A 23,659-nucleotide genomic window follows, 5' to 3' on the forward strand; every position below is an offset into this window, starting at 1 on the left:
GCCGCGGGATTTTGGAGGGGGCGAGGAGGCCTGCGCCTTTGATGCCTGCTCTCTGTTCAGCGTGAGCGTTTGCTGTGGGATGAAAAGGTGGATCAGATGCAGCCGCCAATGAAAAGGGGCTGTTGAGGGCCCTTCCTGGCTCGGTCCGCCACCCCCTCACCGAGAAGACACTTTGCCTAGTGTGATCACAATTGGAGGACTGTCTTTCTTGTGCCACCATACAGGAAAGATGATTTCTTTTGCAATTTGGTGGCAGTCAGCTCAGAGAGGCCACCCCTTCGGTCGTGTCGGAGGCCTTTGCCCGTGTGTGACAGACAGGCACATTTAACAGAGGGAGGGGCAGAAATGACCGGAGTCAGATGACTCTGGGGATTAAAGGGCACTCTGCTGCTTTTACTTCTGGGTCACTGAGCCCCACCGTTGTGGTGAGCCTTTGAATGCGGGTGCATGTGGCCCACAGCGGGGGAGGTGTGGGGCTGGGTACTGATGTTGGGGAGCAGGGCCCTGCGCTGATGAACCATTGGCTCTGGAAAACCCTGAGACCCGGATCCTCATCCAAAGCTCTGAGCAGGGGGACACTGTGACTGACAAAGCATGACCAGAGAAAAGTCTCCATTTGTGGTGTCTTTTTTCTGCGCAGGGCTCCCTCCTAGGGTCACGCGGCAAGCTGCGGGTGAGCTGGGGTTGCAGTTCCAACATCCTGTCTCCTGAGAATGAGCTGACTTGCCAGGAGTGTGCTGCCCCCGCCCCGCCCCAGCCCCCGCCACTCAAGGCAGTCAGCAGCCCTTGATAAAGCGCCATGCGGCCCTGGCCTCTCTAGTCAGGAGGAGAAGGAGGACCTGTTGCCCCCGGGAGGCCAGGCTGTGCTTGACAGAGACCGTGGTGATGGCGAGAGCCGGCCGGGTGGTCCTCTCTGGGCACTCTGGCCAGAGACTCCTTAACCAGAGAAGAAGCTTTAGGTCTCACAGAGATGAAGTTTAAGAATGAAAATGTCTGGAAGAATAAAAGTATGAGTATGAATGAATGTCAAAATGTAAATGATGCTAGAAGGTTTTTTCTTTCTTTTTTAGAGGAATGGGGGCAGTAATAATGGGGCAGCTACCCATCACCACCCAGAGAAAAAGGGGTGTAGACGGGAGAGAAACTTACAGTCTCTTCAGGCCTCCTATTCAGTTTTAGCCATTGACGAAGTCCTTATAACCCCTGTTGACTACGGACTCGCAGCACTTTTCTGTGCACGAAGAGTAATACTAAAAATGTACAAAGTAACATCTCTCTGCTACCGCCATCCCATCTTTTTGCCTCTTCCGTTTTCCATAACTTGTTCAAAACGACTGTTGGGAAAATCTAGTTTTTCCAAGTGACTTTGGGCAGAGTCGGCACGTGGGAGTGGAAGGTCGTTTCCACTGTGACGCGCTGAAAATGTGTGCGTCCCCCAGAGCAGCTGTTTGGCTAACGTTGAAAAATCATATGTTTAACTAAGGTATTCATCACGTCAAAGACAGATGGTACCAATATCATAAACAGTGACTGTAATAAGCATTCCGTGGGAGCAAACTCTGCTTTCACCTGGACGTAAAGGAAGAGCTAATGGCAACTGAAATTACTGGAGGAAATTTTAAATGTAAACGTGTATGTGTATTTTTCTTTTACTTCCATGGCTGTTGTCAGCCCTCTGGGAAGAGAGATGAGAAATGATGTCCTACTGAGCTTGTGTCATCCACACAGGCATCAACAGGCCAGTGGCCAGGGCTGAGGCTCAGGACTTGAGGGCCCACGTGAAGTGGTGACAGTGCTTTATTCACAGAGAAAAGGACGACAACACTAATACACGAGCGGACTTTCCTGAGAGGCAGGCCCGCCTTCCCCTGCCTTCCCTCAGGAGCTGACAGAGGGAAGAGCCGTGCCCTTCTCCACATGTAACTGGAAGGAAGCTCAACACATCACTCTGTGGCGTGGGCTTCTATCAGGAACTGGCTTCATCCTCTTTCTGTATCAGGAAAAGTAGGTTCATTTCAACCAATAGGAGTTGAGAAGCTTCCACGTGCAGGTCACTGTGCTGAGTCTCAAAGTGTGTTCTCAGGATGACAAAAACACTCTCATTGCCAAGAATTTGAGAAATCAATGGAAGTAACACAGAAATACAACCAACGTGCATAGGGCAGACTCTGAGGACTGAGGAGAGCTGTGAACTGTGCTGTAGGATGTCTCCGGGTTCACGTGATGCCCTTGGGCGGGTTTCCCGGGGGAGGCTCAGGGGACATGCCCTTTGGTCCAGACTTTCAGGGGTTTGCCCAACAGAGATTCATGGAGAGGGCAGAACAACTATTAGAGATGCATCCTTAAAAAAGGCACCTGGAAGAGTGAGTGGTCCAGGCTGAGTCGAGCTTTAGTCACGTCAAGGCAACCTGAGAGAGGCTGGCTGAGATTGTCAAGCGGCAGGAGCCATAGTGTGCGGCCCCTAGTCCGTGCCAGGCCTGGCTCTGCACTTTGCACATGTCACCTCTGGGGCCTCCTAGCGCCACTAAAGCAGGTGGTGCAGGAGTCTGGCTGCCCGATGAAGCACTGGGACTCCGTGTGGTAGGAGGGGCATTTAACACCTCTTACTGAGAAGGAGAGAGAGAGAGAGAAGGAGAGAAAAGGGGAAACAGCGGTGAGGTGCTTTAAGACGATTAGTCTGGCAGATGGGGACAGATAACAGGAAAGCAGGAAGGAGTTAATATGGCCTACAGTGCGAGGAATCTCTGGGGACACGAGCCAGTACTACAAAAAGCAGACCCCTACTTGTGTGGACTTAACCCCCAGCCCAGCCCGGTATGGTCAGGGTGGGGTGGTACTTGGGGGTTTGGTGGTTTCCTTCTAGGCCCTCTTGTTACCATCCAGACAGGAAGCGAGCATGGCCTCCACGTGGGCGATGGTACTAGTTGTGGAAGTAGCTGTGATTTCTCTTCGCCTCCACCTTCCCAACCCACGCCTACTTCGTTTTATGCCACGTAAGTGCTGGGCCCCTGGGTTCAGACCTCCCCAGCACAGATCCCTTAGAAACACTGAGCCGGGCCCTCGGATCGCTCTTGGTCCCCTTTGTTTAAGCCCCATGTCCTCGAGGTCAGGAGCCCTCGCTCCTCACGGTCCTTTGAAAAGAGTTCTGTGCCCGATGCGGGGAAAGATCTGCGGCTTGTGGCCTCATTCAGGGCCGCAATTCCCATTGGTTGCTTCTGTGTTTCATACCAGCCTTTGAAATCCTGGTATGTGGTGGAGTTAACATAAAGGAGCAGAAGGAATCCTCAGCATCTCAGTTTGCCAGGCTTTGGGTTTTGAGGCCAAATACTGTGGTTGCAGCCAACACTACTGTGTGTATTATGGCAAAAACTTCATTTTGCTCTGCTGTGCCCCCCAAGCCCCCAGATGGACCTGTGCAGTGCGATTACACAGGCCTAGCTGTGAGCTGCCCCCGGAATGCAGAACACGCTGTCAGTCAACATGGGGACACAGACAGCGGCGACCCCCGCAGTGCAGGAGCAGCAAGGCTGGGGGGCTCTGGGCAGTGGTGGCACTGACCCCCTGAGCTGAGCGCTCTGTAAGACACCAGAGCCTTCATAATGGCTGAAACCATGTGTGGCCTGTTTATCCTCCAGCAACTAATTATGTACACCAAGGAGTTACCTGCCCTAAGAAAGGAGGGAGAGGTGACATTTAAAGTAGATTACGTAGGTTTTCTTTTATTGCTTTAATAGTTTCCAGGCAACATTTGCTTTTGCTTTTCCAACCAGCAGAAGTGATCAGAAAATGATTAGAGTTTCTCCAGCAGATGAAATTCAGATTTTACATTTGTGCTGTTTTATGAGCTGAAACTATTTTAAGAGCCAATTTATGTTTTTCTCTACTAAAATTAGCTCTAAAAAAAATAAGGGGTACAGTCATTGGAGGATGCTGTTGGCAGCGTGCCCTAAGGCAAGATACTGTGTTCACCATTTTCTTTAAAAAATTAGTCTTAATTTGATATCATTTAGAGGCGAGCTGTGCTGCATTTCATTCAACAAAAGCAGAACCCGAGCCATCCTCTGCAGAGCTTAGAGGACCATGGACCTCTGCATTTGCCCGGGGAATGCCCCTCAGGGTCAGACAGTTTCTAGAAGCTCTGAACTTTCAGCCTTCTAATCTCAGATCTTTCATTCTCAAAGAACTGCCCTTTTGAACATTTCTCCCTTCCTGAAATCTACACCTTTGGGAGCATTGCTGTTCCGTCTCTGCTGTCTCATCCTGGAGACTCCCATTAGAAAAGCTGTTATTGGCTCACACCACAGCTCTCCACCGAGCCCCATCCTGACTGAAGACCCATAAATCCAAGGCTCTGCAAAGTCAGCTTAAAATGTGGCTCTTCCTCTCAGCCAGGTTACACAGAGCAAATCACAGCTTTCAGCCAGGAGGAAGCCATTCTGACTAAGGAGAATAATAGCACTCATTCTCTTCTTATCGCTCAGAGCAAGGCAAGATGTTGATTGGTTCCATAAGACTTGCTTTTGTGTTCAGAAATAATGCTGTGTTGCTCCTGTGCCTGAACTACAGGAACCTACTGGCATCGATTTGCCTCTGCTGGATCCAGCGAGCACCATCACCACCATGACAGGACCCAGTGCTTTCAGCATCCCTCCCCCTATCCGGCAGAAGCTCTGTAGCAGCCTGGACGCCCCACAAACGAGAGGTCATGACTGGAGGATGCTGGCCCATAAGCTAAACCTGGACAGGTGGGTATGGCCAGGCTCCAAGACTGAGAACTGTTAGACAGGGGCCAGCATTCATTTTTTTCCATCCATGCATCTATTTATTCTTCATTCTGCAAACATGTATTAAGCTTCTTTTTTGTATCTTGCACCATGGACTTGCAAACACATTGTTGAGAGACATTCTGGGCTTATTTGACATTTGTTAAATATCAAGTTTTGTGATCCACTTTGCAAAACTGATATCCCCCTAAGTAATAACGTATCCATTTCCTAAAGTAATGATTCTTCTGCATCTCCCGTTGAGCAGGACCTAATGCTTGATGGGTAACTAAGATGCTAAACACAGCACTGATATTTAGTTATAAAGAGACCTCGGGAGCCTCTTCTTTGTAGAGTGTTGCCGTCACTACCAAGCAAAAGACAGGGCGTGACCTGTCAGAGACGATCAGAGCCTGGGCTGGAAAGAAAACATAAGTCTCACGATTTCCTGTTTAGGATATGACCCACACACATCTTGTCTCTTAAATTATCTTACTCAGAGTTGAGGTTAACAAAGTTAAACATCACATCTCCCGTCTGGGGCTGATCTAATTAAGTACGGGCTAGTTATTTAGGATGGCTCTCTGTAAACCACAGTTACTCAAGTGGGACCAGGATACTTAAAAAGACAAATGGAGAAACAGAAAGGTTGAGTAAAAACTGAAGAGAAAAATAGATCCATAAATCACGCCATTCAGCACATTTTCCCATTCCCAATTACAGGTACTTGAATTACTTTGCCACCAAATCGAGCCCAACTGGCGTAATCCTGGATCTTTGGGAAGCACAGAACTTCCCAGATGGAAACCTGAGCATGCTGGCAGCTGTCTTGGAAGAAATGGGAAGACATGAAACAGTAGTGTCTTTAGCAGCAGAAGGGCAGTATTGACCCACGCTTGGACCGAAAATGAAGGACAAGAATGCACAGGGAGTCTGTGTCCGTCTGGGGGATCACAGCTGAGGAGGAGAGGCAGACCAGACCAATGAGCTTCACAGGTGACATGGCAGCAGGAGAGAGGACAACAGACACAATGACCGATATAGACGCCCACTTTACTCGGACATCGTCACGGGAGTTAAGAATTGTGTAAATTTGTACCTTGAATTTAGAAATCAACCTAATTTTCCTCTTAGTTGGGCTGTATGCTGTGTGGTACAGGATCTTACAGTTTCCTAGGAAACGCTTTTTATTGCTATCCAGATATATGGATAAACTTTCTTAACAAACCCAATTTCTACAAACGTTGTTTACATCAAATTGGACAGGGATGCAGACACTGTCCATGGCTTGTTCTATTTTTGTTTAAATCGTTTGAAGTTGAAGCTGTGGACCGTTTGTTGTGTCTATTTCAGATTAGTAATTTACAGAGAAGTCACAGCCTTTTGCTACAAATCACGTGCATCAAGTGTCTCAGATAATCCTCCCATTGGTGTTCTGTTTCCAGAACTTGTAGAACAAGTGTTATTCTTTGTATCAGGGAAGTGGAGAATCTAAGTGTGAAGGAGAAATAACTGACTCCTTATTCCTGGCGGCCCCCCCTCCCCCCCCCCCCGGCGCCCTCTGGGAGCAGAGCTGCAGCATTGCAGGGAAGACGCGATGCGTGTTCAACCACACAAACATGCATTTCTTCACAACATCTGTGTTTATCGTATCCAATTCGAAGTGGCTTTTTAAAAAAGGTCTCATTATTATCATTATTATTATTATTGATGAGTATTTACGAGTATTCTAGTAACAGGATTTTCTTTTCACTCCTGTTTTTGTTAGCAGTACTGGTAGTATTTAGGTATTGACGAGACTTGCCTCACCTGCTCACACACCACCGTGGGCCTGGTCACCAGTTGAAGTCAACAGGCATTGATTCCTTGGCCTTTTCTCTTTCTCCCATCATTCTGCCCCAGAAAGGGAGGAAATGTTTCCTGGCTTTGTCAGTCTGTTCTTTCTGCTTGCTCAGGCAGGGTCTTTCTTCTCTGAGTCTTGTCATGAGAAGCATTCTCTGTTAAATTCACTTAACATTGGGGTCACGTGACCCCACATTGACTCCCCTCGCCACTCTGTCTACCTTAAAAGCAGTGTGCTTGGAGGAAATCAGGAAACCAGTCCTCGTCTGAGTTTGTCGTTGTCCAGCTGTGCTACCTTAGGAAAGTCTCTTAAGCTCCAGACCTCGGTTTTCTCATCCGTACAATGAAGGGGTGGGATTAGCTCATCTCCAGCTGGGTGTCCCTGGTGAGGCCTCCTGGCTCCTTTGTCAGTCTGAAGACCACAGCGGGCTCTGACCTGGATCAGTTAGAGGGTCTGTTGCCCAGGCTCCATTATGCCTTTCAAATAGTTCCGTCTTGGAAGATAATTGTAACCTGCAACATATTTGTTATGCTTTCAAGTCATGTCTCGTGTCACCACATTCTGCTGTTCTTGAGAGATGGCATCCCTTTATTATCCTTTTCTTTCCTCTCTTGGGACCACTTGCCTTCCTGACTAGTTGCAAATTATGTTCTATTATTGTTGTGGTCAAAATTTTTTAAATTAAAAAACATTTTTAACTGAAAAATAGTCAACAGACTACTTTGTGTAAACTATGGTATTTCCTTAGGACCATCACAGGTTCTTTGTTTTAACACTGCAACTCAGTTCATTCTGCAGGTGGGGACAGCCCAGTGGCCAAACCAAGACTGAAAAACAAGTGCCCATGTGTATGAATCAGATCCTCCAAAACGTGGCTGTGGCTTCCTTTGGGGCTGGTGCCATTTAGGCTGCTCACTGTATTTGAATTAGAAATAATTTTAGACATTTTCTCTCTTCTTTCCACATTATTTCCTCTCCTGACTATTCTGGTGACTTCTTGATATTCCCAGGCTCCTCCAGTCTCATCTTTGAGGAATTATCGCTACCTTGGAGTGGAGCCTTTTCTTTCATGCCTTTTCTTTCTTATCATCTGTTTCAGTGATGTATTCTACAGTCTGTCTCTCTCTGGTCACCCCTTTTACCATATATAAAAATATGTTACACTTACCGTGAAAGGGAGAGACTGCAGTAATAAACCAGTTCAATGGATAATGTTTGTACCAATGCATATTTGACCAAAAGATAGGAAAACTGTATTCTATATAAAAAAATTTTAATAGGTATTTTTTAAAAAGCAGGAGGAGGAAGGAGAGCTCTTGTCCATTGCTGCATCTTGAAATAACTTCTCAAGACTGCTCATCACTACTGGTTTGGGGGGCTGTCACCCATGGGAATCAAGAATTAGAAATCTGAAGAATGCTCAAAGGCAATTCCACGCCTAGTGAGAAGTAGAGAGGAGCACATATGTAGCTATCCAGATAAATTAATTCCAAAACTTTTATTTAAAAAACGTTATCAATAAGTAATGAACACAGAAATATTCAAGAAAGCAGGAAGTATATTATCGAAGCCATTACTGAGGGCTTTGGGGGTTCATTTCAGACGCTTCTCGTTTTTTGGTTCAACATCCCAGCACCAGAAAAGGGAAAAGTTGATTCCTTATAAGTGAGGCAGTCATCTGTCAGAGAACCCTGCCACGCTCCCCAGCAAGCGCATGGCAGCTTCCGTACCTACAACACACCATTTCTGGCAAATAATGTTCACTACAAATTCTGATTTCCTTCTCCTTTGGAGTCAAGTAATACCTGTTAGATTGCTCTCAGACTTAGCAGGTCCAGACTCAACAGCTCATTTCATAGGCAGCCACCTCATCCCATTCTCTGCGGCCTGTCCTGCCTCTCACTCCTCGGGCTTCTGGACAGCTTGTGAGGGAAGACCGGCTCACCTCATCTGGATGGGAAAACCTATCCCTTGGCCATGGTGCCACCTAGTGGTGAGTAACACAATCTACCCTGAGTTAATATAAAAACTCGCTGAAAGTGGTTTGACAAAGGGAATGAATACCCATAGAATCAACAGGGCCTTTATGATAAATAGATATGGGGAAATTTTCACTTCAAATATAGTTTTCTTATTCTCACATTTTTTCACTTAAATTACCCATATCAAAAATTACACGTCATAATGAGCCTGGTCATCAACTCCTTCATACATGACGTGTCTCAAGTTGGGTTTTAGTAAGAGAAATACATAAAAATCTGCACAGAAGAGTCAGTGAAGAGTTGTCACTTTTAGCATTTGTACTTTCATCGGGCTTCATCCGTTTTAAGTCTCCTTACTTTTAGTTCTATAATACTTATTTTTGGAAATGTAAGAAGCATCCCTTAGCAAGAAATAAGTTTTATATATGCAAATGAGAACACTATGTCTAAGGGAGCAAAAATCATGGTTGTTAATTGTGAAGAAAGAAGTTTTCTTTTCTTCTGAATTTGGGGATCTAAAGGCAGAAGTTTCATCCTGTTTTCATTTCCTTCTTACCACACTCATTCAGATTTCCTTAAAGTGATCTGGAAGGAATAGAAACTGGATTCGGAGTTGATAACTGGGCACAAGGTGATGCCAAGTGTGTAGCATCAAGGTGCTCACAGCTGACAGCCTTTTCACAGACAGTGTGAATACTCTCCTCCCTTACACAGAAAAGTCTCCATCCGCACACGAGCAGGGTGAGGGCTTCCAAGGCAGGGCAGTAGTGTGGGCCAGGGGCCCGATGCTAACCTGCATACATTAGTCATTTTCATAGATCCTATTATTTTGTAGATTTTAATCTCACAACTTTCAAATAGTAGAACCATTCCTTAGGAATGAGTTCAGGACACTCTGGAAACTCCACGTTCAATAATAATTTTTTAAAGTATTTCTCTCATGAGTAAGACATCTTACAAGGAAGCATGCAGATGGTGGAATCAAGACTTTTCACTTCTGGAGAGGAGCAGACAGGCTCTAGTCTTCTGTGTCCTCATGTGGGTCTCTGTCACGGACACAGCTGCTGTGTTCTCTGCCACCCACTCCCCTCATCAACGTAGGAGGAAGGGAGCCAGGGAAGGTGACCACCGTCTCCCTGGAATTCACAAGCCTCTGCCACTGTAAGGTCTGCCCCCACAGGGTCCAGCAAATCAACACCATGGAAGGACCTGCAAGAGAGTGTAAAGAAAGTAGGCAAAGTTTACATGTTGAATTTTCAGTCTTCAAGTTGAATGTTTCAGCTTTTGCTGAACAGTTGCTCTGAATGAGTCACCAATTTCACAGAGACACCTCAGTACCAGGCCAAGACCAGTGAGGGAAGGACCTTCTTTGAGAACAGAGGAGCTTTAGCGCATCAGAATGTCGTTGCTCAAAGCCAACTATTTGTAAAGACGATAATGGTCAACGAGCATTAGATTTTATAGATCAATAAGGAAAAATATTTTTATTATTGATGATCTCAAGGTAATAAAACCTTTTTTTACCTTTCGAGTGCCTCATAGGACCAACTATTACACTTTGCTTTTTTTGCGTTTTTTTGTATTCTTTTTTTAAAAAACTTTCCTGAGCTAATGTTGACTGAAATCCTTAGAACTTTGCCTCTCCAATGAAGTGCTGTTTCTCTACCCTAAAAAACTATTTGTATGATCTCTGGCTGTAACGATCACTTTGAAAGATTTCCCTTGCATCTCTAATGATTTTTTTGATGGAATAAGGCATAAGGGGAATAAATACATTGTAACCAATGTTAATTTAAGCTGGTGTCCATACAGGTCAAGTAAGCCAAATGGAGTCGTGAGTGCTTCCAGAATTCATGCCTGAAAACCTGCTCTTTTTGAAAAGTAGGGAGATGGCCTTCTATGTCTCTGGGTGGGTTTTCTCTACAGACTAAGCCTAATAATTAACTTCCTGATCCTTTAGTCTTCTCAGCCTGTGGGTGCCCCCATATTTGGAAATCCTACTTTAAAAATCTGCCCTCAGAAGACTTTGTGGCTCCCAGGTTTTCCAGTGGGCCTGTCACCTCCCTGTATTGATCTGTGGTGGGCTGTTAATGGGCTCCTTCGACCAAATGTAATGTCTGCCCCTAGACGTATGTTAGCACGGTGGAGGGAAGCGTCAGCAGAACGAGCCGACAGGAACTCCGCAAATGCACCAGCACACGAGACCAGGCGGTTGTAGGAGGCTGGTTCCCAGCCCGCTGTGTCCTCAGACTCTTGTGTATTGAAGAGATCTTCCAGAATCCCAAGTCGGGAATCCCTGCGGAAGGTCAGGAGAGGCGAGGCCCACCAGTTGTTGAGTAGAAACCAAGGCAGGTGCCCCGAGACATAGTCAGCTGCCCACCAGCCGAAGTATTTGCTCCTGTACACCCCTCTCCACGTGCCCTTTTGGATTTGTGCCTCAGCAAAGCTATAAACTGCTGAAGGCTGTAACACTTCAGGGGCCCTGATGAATATGCTCCAATCCTACCTGGCAACCTTAAATCCCAAAGGCCTCCTGGAATTGGCCCATCGGGGCTGCCGCCGACCCTGACAGCACTGACCCAGGCGGCCTGACCCTCAGTCCTGGGGCTCAGAATGTGAACCGGAGGCAGGTCTGGCTGATGGGCAGCCTAAGATCGATGAGCCTCAGCACCTCAGTGAGGCATCATCCTAGAATTGTGGCCTGAGCTACGTCCTAGATGTTAAAACAAATCTGTTTCAGAACAGCATAAAAGACCAAGAAACCTACAGCCAGTGGGAGATGCCTTTGCCCTCTTATGTCTTCAAGTCTCCTGTGACACCTGTAGTGCAGGGGCGGAAACTGTGTACTCCTCCAGGCCTTGGGAAAGGCAGAGGAGCGAGCAGACCCAGCAGATGGTGCGGCCATTCTCCCCTTCCCGGTGCCGCTCCCGGCGAGGCCTCGCCCTCCGGACAGAACGCAGCGGGCCCACCGCAGGAGCAGCAGCCCCCGGTGCGTGTTAGGTGTCACCGTGTTGTGTGTGTTCATTGAGTTTGCTGTTGACCTTAGCAAGTTGGTGACCTTCCTCCTTGCTCTTTCTAAAGAAGACAACCACTGTTTCAGAGAGAAATCTCCGGCGTCTGTGCCGAGAGCCTGTCACCCACGGCTGTTCCCTCTGAGCAGTTCAGTGGCAGAAACGTCGGGTTGGGGTTTCGTGCTTTGCCATTCTTCTTTGTTTTAAACACGACGACACAACCTTGGCTTTTCAGATGCGGAACACTTCTGTGGTTGTCGTGGAGTTCCTTCTTGCTGTATCTTCTATGCAATTCCTTCTCCCGAGAAGCCGGGCGGAGGGTGCTCTGGGCCGGGCGGCGGAGGGCGGGACGCCAGCTCTGGGTGTGCCTCTTCTCCCCCCTCCCCCTTTTTCCTGCAGTCCCTTCGTTTGTAAATTGCCTGCATTTATTCTGTCAGCCAACATGTATAAAATGTAAGAAAGAATTTTTAAACAGGTAATAAATTATATTTATAAGCAACAGAGTGCTGCCTCCCTCGTTTCCCCTAACGGAGCCTCCTCCGCGGGGAGCCCCTGTGCCCCTTCAGTAGGGCGAGAACGCCTGGGTTCTGCAGGGATGGGAACACAGCCTCCCTCAGGGGCAGGGCGAGCTCTAGAAGCGCTTCTCAAGCCTGTCTGCACGCTGGAATCACCTGAAGAGTGTTAGCACCGGGGGTGCCTTGATTACCCGCCCCCCCCCCCAGAGGTTCTGAATGCCTGGGTCCGGGGCCAAGCCTGGGCACGGAGGGTTTTACAGCTCCCAGGTGATATGGCTGGGCAGGTGAGGGGGCACCCCTGTCTCGGAAGAGCTGTATCAGAACGCCCCGGGGAGCTGGCGGTCCGGAGCAGAGAGCCTCAGAGGGCGAGTGTAAAGGAAGTTTACAAACTACACTCTGGGGAGGAGTGAAAGGCGAGCCCAGCGCACAGGATGCCCGGAGCTGCACCAACTGCCCCGCAGACAGGTTCAGCTTGGAACAGGACACTGGTCACTCCTTTATGTGCAGGGGGCGGCTCCGAGGGTGGAGAGAAAGCAGCTACGGAGCAGGCAGGGAAGCAACGGCAGCCCCCCCTTAGTGAGAGCCACTGGAGAAGGAAGTGTCCTGAGACGGACCGCCACTGCTCCCACCCCTTCTCTCAGCCAGAGTGGGAGCAAGGCCCCTCCTGAGGGCTGGTAGACAGGGACTCAAGACTGACTCTCAGCAGGGGTTTGTCAGGACTAAGCAAGTAGTGACAATATGGAGATTGGAACCTGGGTAAAATAAAAGACAGAATTGGGTCCTGTGGCTTAATCAGAGAATTCAACTCCATCTAGAAGAATGAAAATTCAATTAAAGAGCAAAAGTGTTTTACATGGAAAGCATGTGGCGGCACAGACCCAGCCCGATACCACCCATTGACCCCAAATTTGGAGCTTTGGTGGCTGGATTCCTGCTGAGAAAATGAGCCTAGGAGAGCATGCAAACATTTTCAGTCAAGCCAGTGAGGGCCCTGACTGAGACTCCGTCTGAGTCGAGGTCGCCGCAGAGTTCTGAGATCTGGCCTCACTCTGTGTCTGTCCCTCAGGGCCAGCACACAGGCACGGAGCATAGAAACTTCGTCTGTCCCAGAGCTCCCTACAGGTGGATTAATACTAAACCTAGGGTAGGAATTACTTTGCAGAAACAGAAGTCTTTCTCAGAGCGAGGTCTTCTGTACTTGGCTCCCATGACCAGAAGGAACCACCAAGCTTGCAACTTATAAAATGACCAATGCCAAGAGAAGAACCTGTTCTCCGCAGCTGGGATCTACTATCCATCTGCCTTCTAGTCCTGTGAAAGCCCACAGCGTATAGAAGTGGGTGTAGAGAGGGCAGGAGAGGTGTACCCACAGCACACCCTGGCTGTTCCAAGTGTTGCTAGCTTTACATCCTGTAAAACTATGTCAGCCAGGAAAAGCAGTATTTACGAGTACCTGTCATGTGCCTGGCATAGGGCCACCACATTCTTCACATATTCATCTCACGTGTTCCTACGAGAGCCCTGTGAGATGGGTATTTTTATCCCACTTTACAGGGGAGCAGATTGGGGCTCAGATTACGGACGTCCACAGAATTGAGAAAGGGAAAACCATGGGATGTGAGCTGAGTCGCTCTGAATCCCACCCAGCGCTGGGAGGACGTCTCTCGGCCTAAGTGCAGCTGGCTAAACACAGCCAACCAGAGAAACTTTTGAATCCCCGGGAACTGAGATGCAAGGCTTCCCGTACTCTCCACGCCCAGACAATTCTGGGTTCCTCACCCCTGACCCAGCAGCCTCCAGTGGATCTGCACAGAACTGACCTGCCCAGCCGCCCTCCGGGACTCACAGCCCAGGAGAAGATAACCTCACACCGCCCTCTCTCTTTGCAGAGGGTTTTCACTGTTTCAGGGGCAACGGCAAGGGCCTCCTTCTTCCACACCCAGTCCTCACAGTTGGGAGGAAGGACGGGGTCTTTGGCACACTGTCCTGCTGCTTCCAGATCGCGGCATCTGCGAGAAAGACCACTCCTTTGTACGCGAGGCCATCAGGCCCTCCAGCATCTGTCTCCACTCTCCGCCCTCACTGCCTGCCTACCTTTCTCCTGGGGCCCCAGAGGATTCTGCCTCACAATGTTCCTCTCTTTAGACTGTCACCATCCTGAGGGCTTCCAAATCCACACAGACGGAAAAGGCCCGGCTTTTGGGTTCCTCTCTCATCACCAATAATCTCGACCACTAACTAAACCCACCCACTCCTGTGAACACACGCTCAGCTGTCCTTAGTCTTGCTACTCCCCCTTTGAAATCTTGGTCCTGACCACAGCCCCTTTCCCAGTAACTGCTAACACACCCCTTCAATCCCATCACAGTTCCCTGTCCTTTGACCAGTGTCTTTGGCCTCTTTGCTCCCTTCCCTACTCCGGTCCACATCAGCCATCCCCTTGATGATGATTCTTATTTTGCACGATCTGTTGCTGCACACGCCTAATAAAGCCCAACCGTGAATGGATCCAATTGTTGCAGACTCCATGCCTACGTTTGGGTTACTGATAGAAAAATAAAATCAGAAAAGTGGCACTGTGAATTTGTAATAATAGATAATATTTAGCAATGGTTGAGTGCTTACCTCATGTTCGGTGCATGGATTATTTCATCTTCAGAACCACTCCATGCAGTAGACATTAATATTATTTTCATCTTCAAGGGGGAAGAAACTGAATCTTGCCGAGGTCAGAACATGCCTACTGTCACACAACTGAGGGAGTGAGCGAGCCCGGATTCACACACAGGCTGTCTGGCAGTCTAGAGGCCACACAGTTAGGACCATCAATCTCAACCGGCCCTCGGCATTGCCCACAGCATCTGGCTGTAATTTTCCACAGTGCAATTTTAAACCTTCTCACTTCTCTCAAACCACAGACTTCCCTACCTTTCCCCTCCCTCTCAACAGATGACTGTGCCTCCTAATTACAGAGAAAATAGAAGCCATCAGACCATTTTTCTTGCTCTCCTGCCACCAAATGCACAGACTTACCTGCGTCACTCTCCTTCATGGCTGTCTTCCCGCCTGTTACGATGTGACATTTTCAAAGACAGAAAACAGGCAGAACTACAAAATAGCAGACATGTTCTTTCCAAGGGGAGAATGAAACCATTTTATTTGGGGGAATGTTAAAACAAAGCCATATACAATTTGTAACAAATACAATACAATTGTTTGTTCCCTAGTCCTGAATAATTACAGTATATACAAATTCAATAAGGCACTGGTTCCCAAAAGAACACAAAGGAGTCTTCTTCTGAAACAGACAGGCAACAAAACCCCTTATATATTGCCAATTCTCTCCAAAAAATATGGCATTGTTTTATTGTTTTGTTTTACAAGAGGAATCATAATTGCTAAATTAAATCACTTCTAGTGTCACGCTTTCACGTCCACTGCTGTGTGACTGCGTTTTCAAAGGAGATATAACTACAGAACAATTCAAGCTTAAAACACTGTACTTCTTTCAGTGCCTTTCCACCTACAAACAGAGAAGAACCAGAGCAGACCCACAACATAAAACACTGCAACTTCTAATGCATATGCATGACTCCAGGAACGTGAAACTCGGTCATTATTCAGTACTTGCTATTACCTGACTACAGACAGCAGAAATGCCTCAAAGAATTCCTTGCAAATACAATCTTAGCCTGTTTTCTACCAAGCTTGATGTTTTGAGAATGAAAAGAATGGTCACTCGTGACTTCTGAGCGGTGCTTTCTGGGCGGTCAGAGGCCTGTCTCCTCACACACAGTGTGCACAGCACCGCCACTTGTAAATTAACAATCTACACACTTTCATAAATAAATATTAGGTTTCATTTAGTACTTTATCATCCATAATATTTTACTCTCTAATCCACATAATGGAGTTGTGCCAGACTCCAAACTGAACATAATATTTATATATACATATATATTTATATAATATACACACACATACATAAACTATAAACCTCAATATCTTAGCATACAAAACTTATATTAGCTAACAACTAATATTTAGGATTCCTTTTGGGGGGAGAGCAATTAGAAGAAAATCTTAGTCTTTGAAATAGTCCTGAAAGTAAGCAATCAACTACATTATTAATTTCCATGTTCTCATTTATCCTATTCAAAGACAAAAGAAAATAGTGAAATAAAATTCACTTCTGAGCCACTAGAAACGTAAAAATCAAACAGGATTATTCGGAAGTGAGTAGGTAGTCTCGATAAGAACAATTTAGTTTTCCCTACGTAAGGTGGATTTCAGTAAGATAGAAAAATCTGTTCATAAAAACATTCTTGTCTCATTGAAAGATTATGACAGCTAAATGGGTCTTTTTAAGTATCTCAGGGATAACTTTTAAATGTTCATTGTGAATCTGGTTGAGCATTAGAAAGTAAGCTATTGATTCTTCCAAAGCAACTAAACAAATAATATAGAAGAAATGTGGGTACTCTTTTAATTTCCTCCCATTCTTCACTGGAACCAATGCCTCTCTAGAAATCTAGTTTACTTTTCAAATCATCACTTCCTCACAAAATATCCTAATTTGAAGTTATTCACATAGAAGAGCCTACCAAAAAGAAAACACATTTTTATCTAAGAGGTAAGCCCAACCTCACTTAAACGTAGGGAAAACTGAGAAACACAAACATGTCCCCACTTAACTGGCCTAAAGGGTACTTGTTTGCAGACGATCTGATTAGAGGCACTGAAGTTTCTCTCCACGGCTCAGATGATCATCACACGTAGTTCTAGCCACACATTCCTTCTAAGCTGTCACAAAGAAGACAACTCGAAACAAGGGAAAGGAACCTTTACGTTCCTATTCAGGCTATTTTAACATCAATAAAAGCAGCATTCTGATTACAAGAATATTTGGAACCAACTGTTTTTCATCTTTGAAAAAACAGAAATTTTTTTCATATTCAAAGATTAAGAAAATCTTCTTTCTTTGTTACAAACACAATGCGGCTATGAAACCCTGGGAAGTGGATGCTGAGTACAGACCACTCTGTTTCTCCTTATGATTCTCCCAAACTGTAGACACAACTCACAACACTCTCTGTTCTGGGATGTTCTCTGGATGCACAAGTCACCAGCTGCAAGTCCACTTCAGAAGTGAGAAAAACATTCTCTCATTTTTCATGCAGCTGTCCAATTTTCAAAAACCTTCCATCTTTCAGTTACCAAGTGGTGAAATGTGTTATAAAACAGTGCCCCCTGGAGCATTCTGGAAGGAACGTCAAAATAAAAAGGCCAAGGAGAACTACTTCCCAATTCTTTACTAAACACTACAGAATTTCTAAGAAGCAAAAGAAAACCACAGCAACAAAATGTAAATGAATCAAGTTGAGAGGGATGTGTACAATTTGAACTTTCGGTTCCTGTTGCTAAGGAGTGTTGGCCCTGTCAATGACTTGACTCGTGTTGCCTAAAAGTTAAAACCCCGTATAACTGAGTAGGTGAAGACATGTTTTGCACAAGTGCCACAGAGAAGAAAAAAATAATAAATTAGAAAGTGAATTGAACATCATGAGAATACAATAAAATGAGTCAGCATTCCTAGCATGTAAAATTATCACTTAAGATGGACATATTTGATCCATATCTATGCTAGAATAGTAAATCACAGCAGCCAGAATATTTTGTGGCCTCCAACAGCTCTCTTCGGCTGTCCCAGTAGGAGGTTATATTTATCTATTTTTAAATTAAAATTTAGTTAAATTAAACTGACATATCCTTCCTTTCCTTCCCTTAACTCAGACACAAAAAAGACAGACAATAACAAGAAGAAACCGTCTTCATCTGTACAAGATAGGGGGTGCCTCCTCTCCCTGGGGCCCCTGCACCTCCTCCCTCGCTCCCTACCTTGTGGATGGGAACTCCTTACAGCACAAGAGCAAATTAGCTCAATTTTAAAGCGCTTTGTCTTCAACTCAACTGATGGCTATTTTATTGAATATCGATCCTTTCATTTGAGAGGTCAAAAGCACGCATGAGTCAACTGTCTGCACATAAACAACGGTTTGTTTGTGTTTAATGAAAAGGAAGGGATTTCACCATGAAAGAAATGCCTAACAGAATCAGAAACACAAAGTGGTTTTGAAGAACAGCTTCAACGCTTAGTTCTAATAAAGTCACATAAAACCTTCATTTGTTCCATCTCTTCTGAAGCTCCAAAAGGACAGGGAATCCCAAAATGTGGTCCCAGGCAGGTGGCGTTTGTACCCAGGTGCATTCACATTGCTGAGGCAGCCTCAAGGCAGGGCTGGCCAGAGTGGTCGGAGGCGGCAAGGGCCAGGCCTTTCAAGATGAGTTCAGTCTATGATCTCCAATTTCACAGACTGTCTTTTGGTTTGAGAGTGCAACACATTTTCACCAATGGAAAAACACACTTTAATTTACCTTCCAGCAGAGTTTCTGGGAAGAATTTTTGTTGTTAGAATTTAAACTATAAGCCTTAAAACATCTACATTATTTATTTTGGCAAAATTAAAGCATTTTTTGAAAAAAAAAAAAAAAAAGAAAAGGCAATCCCAAAATACAGGGCTTTCTTAGAAAGCAACATGCATCGTATCTTGAACAAGTTACCCAAGCGGCTTCTCCTTCCTACACACAGACACAACGGATCCGTGTTTCCGGGAACTTCTCTGTCTTTGTCCAGGCTGCTCACTGAGAGTTGAGGCTGAACCCACTGGGAAGCAGGACCATGTTCAAGGCTTGTACTATGGATGCTTTTGGAAGATCTTTTGCTCTGCCCACAAACAGAAGAATATTGACTGGCTTTCTCCAGAGATGCTTATTTTTCCCCTCAAATCAGAGTTTAATGTCCTGGGACTCTGACATTTTGGCAAGTGTTTTCTTAACACGCAGGGCTGTCAGTCTTGAAGCAGGATTGTGAGCCCAGCATTCTGTCATGAGTTTCCCCATCTGCCTTAGACACTGTGGGAAAAGAAAGGAAAATTGGAGTAACACTACAGCAATGGATTATGTGCATGGTTGGTACCTGATATTGGCTTTTAGTTTTGGATTTCTGAAATTTGAATATATTTTTAAAAGATACTCTTAAAACCACGTAGACATAAAATTCCACAAAACTTATTTTCTTCTGCAAATTTTAAATGACTAAAACAGATTTTCATGTCTTCCTTGTGATAGGAACAAGCAGGTGGCTTTGCCAATTGTAAAAGAGTGTCTTTGAAGTCACATTAAACAAATACGAAATACCCAGGGAGTCTGTATTCCACTCCACAATCCCAGATTGTTTATAACACTTGATAAGCTTAAATCTTTTATCTAGTTCCATACTATTCAAACACACACGGTTATTCCTAAATCACAGCCGTCTGCTACAATAACAGCATCACACTGTACCATTTAACAAGATTAATGGCCTGTGCACAGCCTCACTAAAACTTTCTCCTGTGTTCTCCTGTGGTACATCAATTATTGGTCTTCCTGTTGAAAAGCACAATTTCACTTCATTAGAAATCCTCAGTGAAGGGATTTCGAGTAACACCAATGCCCATAACCACCTTCGAAATAATATAATTCCAGCATCTCATAAAGCTTTCTGCACAGCTCGTTGGAAAACACATGTATTATTTAGCATTTCAGTAATGAGACACAAAGCCAATGACCCACAGGTGATTTTTAATGCATTTAACAGTGAAGAGTTAGTTTATAAACACGCCCTGTCCATTGGTTTGCGTTGGCTTTGCTACATGTTTGATGACTGCACACAGGCAGTAGGGATGCCTCCAACTCCTCGCTGCCAGGGCACTCAGGGCTCTGAGTGAGTTTACAGGCTGAGAGGGTGGACAGAGAGGCCGGGGAGCAGGAGGAGATGAGTGAGGAAAGGCCAGGCCCGCCGACTCGTTTCCTCCTTCTGAGCAGCTCCGTTTAGACCTGCTTAGGTTTCACCACTACCTCCTTAGAGCCCAGGTGAACTGGACCTGTTCACACCGTACTTTATCATCCTTATTAACACAGATCCATAGCTGTCAGCAGTCTCAGCAGCCAACTTGTCCCACTTCTGTGTACAGAAAACTGCATTCTTCAGATGCCTCTCTTGCCTCTCATCAAAATGAGAGACTGTTGTATGCGGGTTTGTCATAAGGAAAATTCATCATGTTTTAAAAACACACAGAGAGAAATTACAGCCTTTATGCAAGTGTCAGGACACCACAAATAAGTGAAATAATGTTATCGCTCAGGCAGGCTGAACGTTGACCCACTGGATATATTCTGGAAGTAATAAAATCAAACAGAAAAAAGGAATAGATAATTTAACACACCACACTTAGCTCCATATAAATTATTGCAATGAGGCACATTTCCATCACCATCAAAACAAGGAAAAAGAAGAATCCCTGTAATGAACATTTGGGGTTTTGGCAAATGGAGAAAAAGTCTGTTTACAAGTTGGTCACAGCCACATGGTGACGGAGGCCTCACCTCGTCGCTCGTCCACCGGTTGGGGAAGGAGGGCCGCAGCTTCTTGAGGCACACGATCTCCCTCATGTCCTCATAGGACGGGTCACTGGGCACGAGGTCATGATAGGGAAGCTGGTACTCCTCCACTATACCTGAAAATATGGTTTTATGACTCGTTATTTTCCGTGAAGTGGAAATAAAAGTCAGGTGTACATACTGTTCTCAAAGAAAAGTTGGTTCAGTACGAAAGACAAGTTCAGGTTGAAAAACAACAAAATAAATCTTGAAAAAAAATGTGCCCAAATCACAATCTAATTTTAAAAAATGAATAAAAAGCCTAATAAATCATATTATTATAGGTCTTCAAGCTTTTTTCTAATTTCCAAAAGCTAAATAAAACAAGTGCTTCAAATTTATTTTCAATTTTATAAAGGCTCTTATATGCCAAATTTAAAAAAAACTATTATTAAATCTCAACGTAAACTTGGCAGACATATCCCAAACTCATGCTGCATAATATGTGACTGTTTCTATTACTGCAGTAGAGATTATGAACCTCATAATAAATCTGGCACTGTATCCTACTTTAACAAAATGTCAGATTTACATTTTTTTCTGCTTTCTCATAAGAATGCATTTCTGCACATTTAAAATTTGTAAAATGATACACACCTAAAAATATTAACCATGTTTTTTTAGGTGTAAGGACTGTCTGATTTTTATTTTCTTCTTTAAATTTTCTGTATTTATCCAAACTTTCTACAAGGAATACTTTACTGTTAGAAAAAGAATAAGTGTTGTTGAAAGAAGGGTTAAGAAATACAAATCTATGTCATCTTTAGGGAAACAGCACTCATCACGCTAAATTCTCTCTCATTTCATTTTTCCTAATTTCTACCTTTTTCCTCGTGTCCTTTAAGAAAGCAGGTTGCCTGTGTCTTCTTTCCAATCCTATCTGATGAACTCCTCACAATAATTCTAAGTGGCCTCTGTCCTCAGAGGATGCTGCTCTGAACAGTCTTTCCAGGGCACCCATCCTCCCCATCCTAAATCATCTTTTATAGAAGTATTGCTTTTCATCTGAACAGATGATACCACCAGGTAGGCAGAGTATCTACTGCATCATTAATTCACTGGGGGTTTACTCTGATGACAAAATCTGTAAGTGTGAATTATGCCCTTTCTCGTAAACTTAAACCCATATATAATCATAAAGGACCAGAGGGTTCAAAAGTTTTCTCAGACCATTCCAGCTCACCATTCCTGCTGTGCCCCGCAGAGCCCGCACAGCATAATTACACGTGGTATCTATGTTAACACTCCCTTCCATTGTGTTTCATCTCTGTATGAGGTAATAAAGGCACAGGGTCTAACGCATGTGAGACATCGTTTCATTCCAGCTCTTCCTCCCTTTGTAATTCTCAAGACAATGGCTCTAGAAACATTTGGAGGGCAAAGACGGTATCTACCTAATTGATCTCTGATCTTCCTCAGTGCCTAATGTTGGTGCCATTACCTGGATGGACTGATGCACGGCTGGTGGCAAGTCTGTCTTTGAACCATGGGCCTTATTCCTTTCTCCTTATCAAAATTTTCCATATTAGCTGCCATTTAATTGCTCCTGAAACTTCAAAATTTTCTCTTTCCTTCCGAAGTTTGTAACGCCTACATCTTGATGTATCTACTCACCCAAAAGTATCTGGACTAGAAAGACAAGCCCCCAAACTTCCAATATCTCCTAAAGGACAGTGTTGGGGAACAGAATTTTGTGCTTTGCCTCTCTGGAAAGAGAAAACAAACTCATTGTTGAGAGCCTACTACATACCAGGCATGGAAGTGGGTGTGCTATGTAATTTATCTTATTAAGTTCTCACACACACTTTATGAGATAGCATTATTATCCACATTAGACAAAGGAGGAAACTTGGTTTTGAGGGATTAAGTAACTTGCCCAAGGCCATACAGTTGGTATGGAGTGGAGATGGGACTCTAATGGCATTGACAAACACATGTCAATGTCATACAGAGATCAGGGAACATTTGAGTACCTCTCAAACTTCCACAGGCAGACAGCCCTAGTGACGCTATTAGTACCGTGCTGTTCACATGAGGCTGGCTTGTTTTTAAGCTGCGATTCATTTCGCCTGTATTCTGGCCCACAGGCTTTCAAACAGAGGCTTCCTGTGGCCCTCTTTGCTTTAGATATTCAGGAAAACACAATTGGAAAAGTAATCCTGTACTCTGCTGCTCCTTCAGCTTCTCCAAACGTATCTTAATTACACAAGTGTAAGCTTATTATTTAAAAATAGGCTTATCTATATAAAGCATGAAATCAAGGCACATGTGATTCGTTAATTTTCTTGGTTACTTCTTCATAACTATGATGAGAGATTTATTCAATATCTGGTTAGGAAAAATTTCTTACGTTAACTTTCCTTTTGGACAAAAGAGTTCCCTCACTTTAGAGGGAATGTGCTCTGTTTTAAACGCTTGTAGAAGGCTCAGAATTCCCAGATTGGAAGGCACTGCACTGAAGACGATCTTTCCACCAAAGAGTAAACGCTGTCGATTAACTGTCTCTCCTTATGTTTAAATATGAATCTAAAGATAAGTTAAGGCTCTACCAACCAAAATGAAAATTTTAATTAACAGTTAACATGTACTGAGTGCTATTTATGTGCCAGGCAGTTTCCATTCTTTTTATAATCACTGAAACCTCACAACAACCACTGAGACAGATACAATAATTCACCTCCTTCTAAGATGAGAAAATCAAAGCAAAGTTTAGTAACTTGTCCAAGGTCCACAGATAATAGACGGCAGGTCCAAAAACAAATCTCAGTGCTACTTAAGTGTACACTGCACTTTCTGTATCTTGGGCAAGCTTAAGTTTTCATGACGGTGAGTTCAAATTGACCATCATGAGAAGTGCAGTGGCATCAAGGTCTGTTAACCAGCACAACCATGAAAGAACCAGAAACAGGGTACTTGACACTGAAGAGCTTAAGACTCAGCTCGTCACTTAAAACGTGTGGGAATCTACCCAAAGATGGATTGTGCAGCAGTAAGCAAAATTCTA

At 44.8% G+C, this 23,659-nt stretch overlaps 2 protein-coding genes across 29 annotated transcripts in view; one reads left to right on the forward strand and one right to left on the reverse strand.

The window, feature by feature from the left end:
• UNC5C (unc-5 netrin receptor C) overlaps positions 1-12,098 on the forward strand; it is a 357,910-nt gene extending 345,812 nt beyond the window's left edge. For both annotated transcript variants that reach the window (XM_001497540.7, XM_005608603.4), the window contains 2 exons: positions 4,567-4,745; positions 5,487-12,098. In XM_001497540.7, coding sequence (XP_001497590.2) covers positions 4,567-4,745; positions 5,487-5,652 — 345 coding nt within the window. In that variant the 3' untranslated portion in view covers positions 5,653-12,098. The remainder of the gene's footprint in view (positions 1-4,566; positions 4,746-5,486) is intronic.
• A 3,143-nt stretch (positions 12,099-15,241) lies between these two features.
• Positions 15,242-23,659, reverse strand: part of BMPR1B (bone morphogenetic protein receptor type 1B) — a 377,788-nt gene continuing 369,370 nt past the window's right edge. For all 27 annotated transcript variants that reach the window (XM_023637699.2, XM_070262233.1, XM_023637703.2 and 24 more), the window contains 2 exons: positions 20,602-20,732; positions 15,242-19,086 (listed from right to left, as the gene is read on the reverse strand). In XM_023637699.2, the coding sequence (XP_023493467.1) occupies positions 18,961-19,086; positions 20,602-20,732 (257 nt within the window). In that variant the 3' untranslated portion in view covers positions 15,242-18,960. The remainder of the gene's footprint in view (positions 19,087-20,601; positions 20,733-23,659) is intronic.

This window comes from Equus caballus, chromosome 3, assembly GCF_041296265.1.
Source record: "Equus caballus isolate H_3958 breed thoroughbred chromosome 3, TB-T2T, whole genome shotgun sequence".
Lineage (NCBI taxonomy): Eukaryota > Metazoa > Chordata > Mammalia > Perissodactyla > Equidae > Equus > Equus caballus.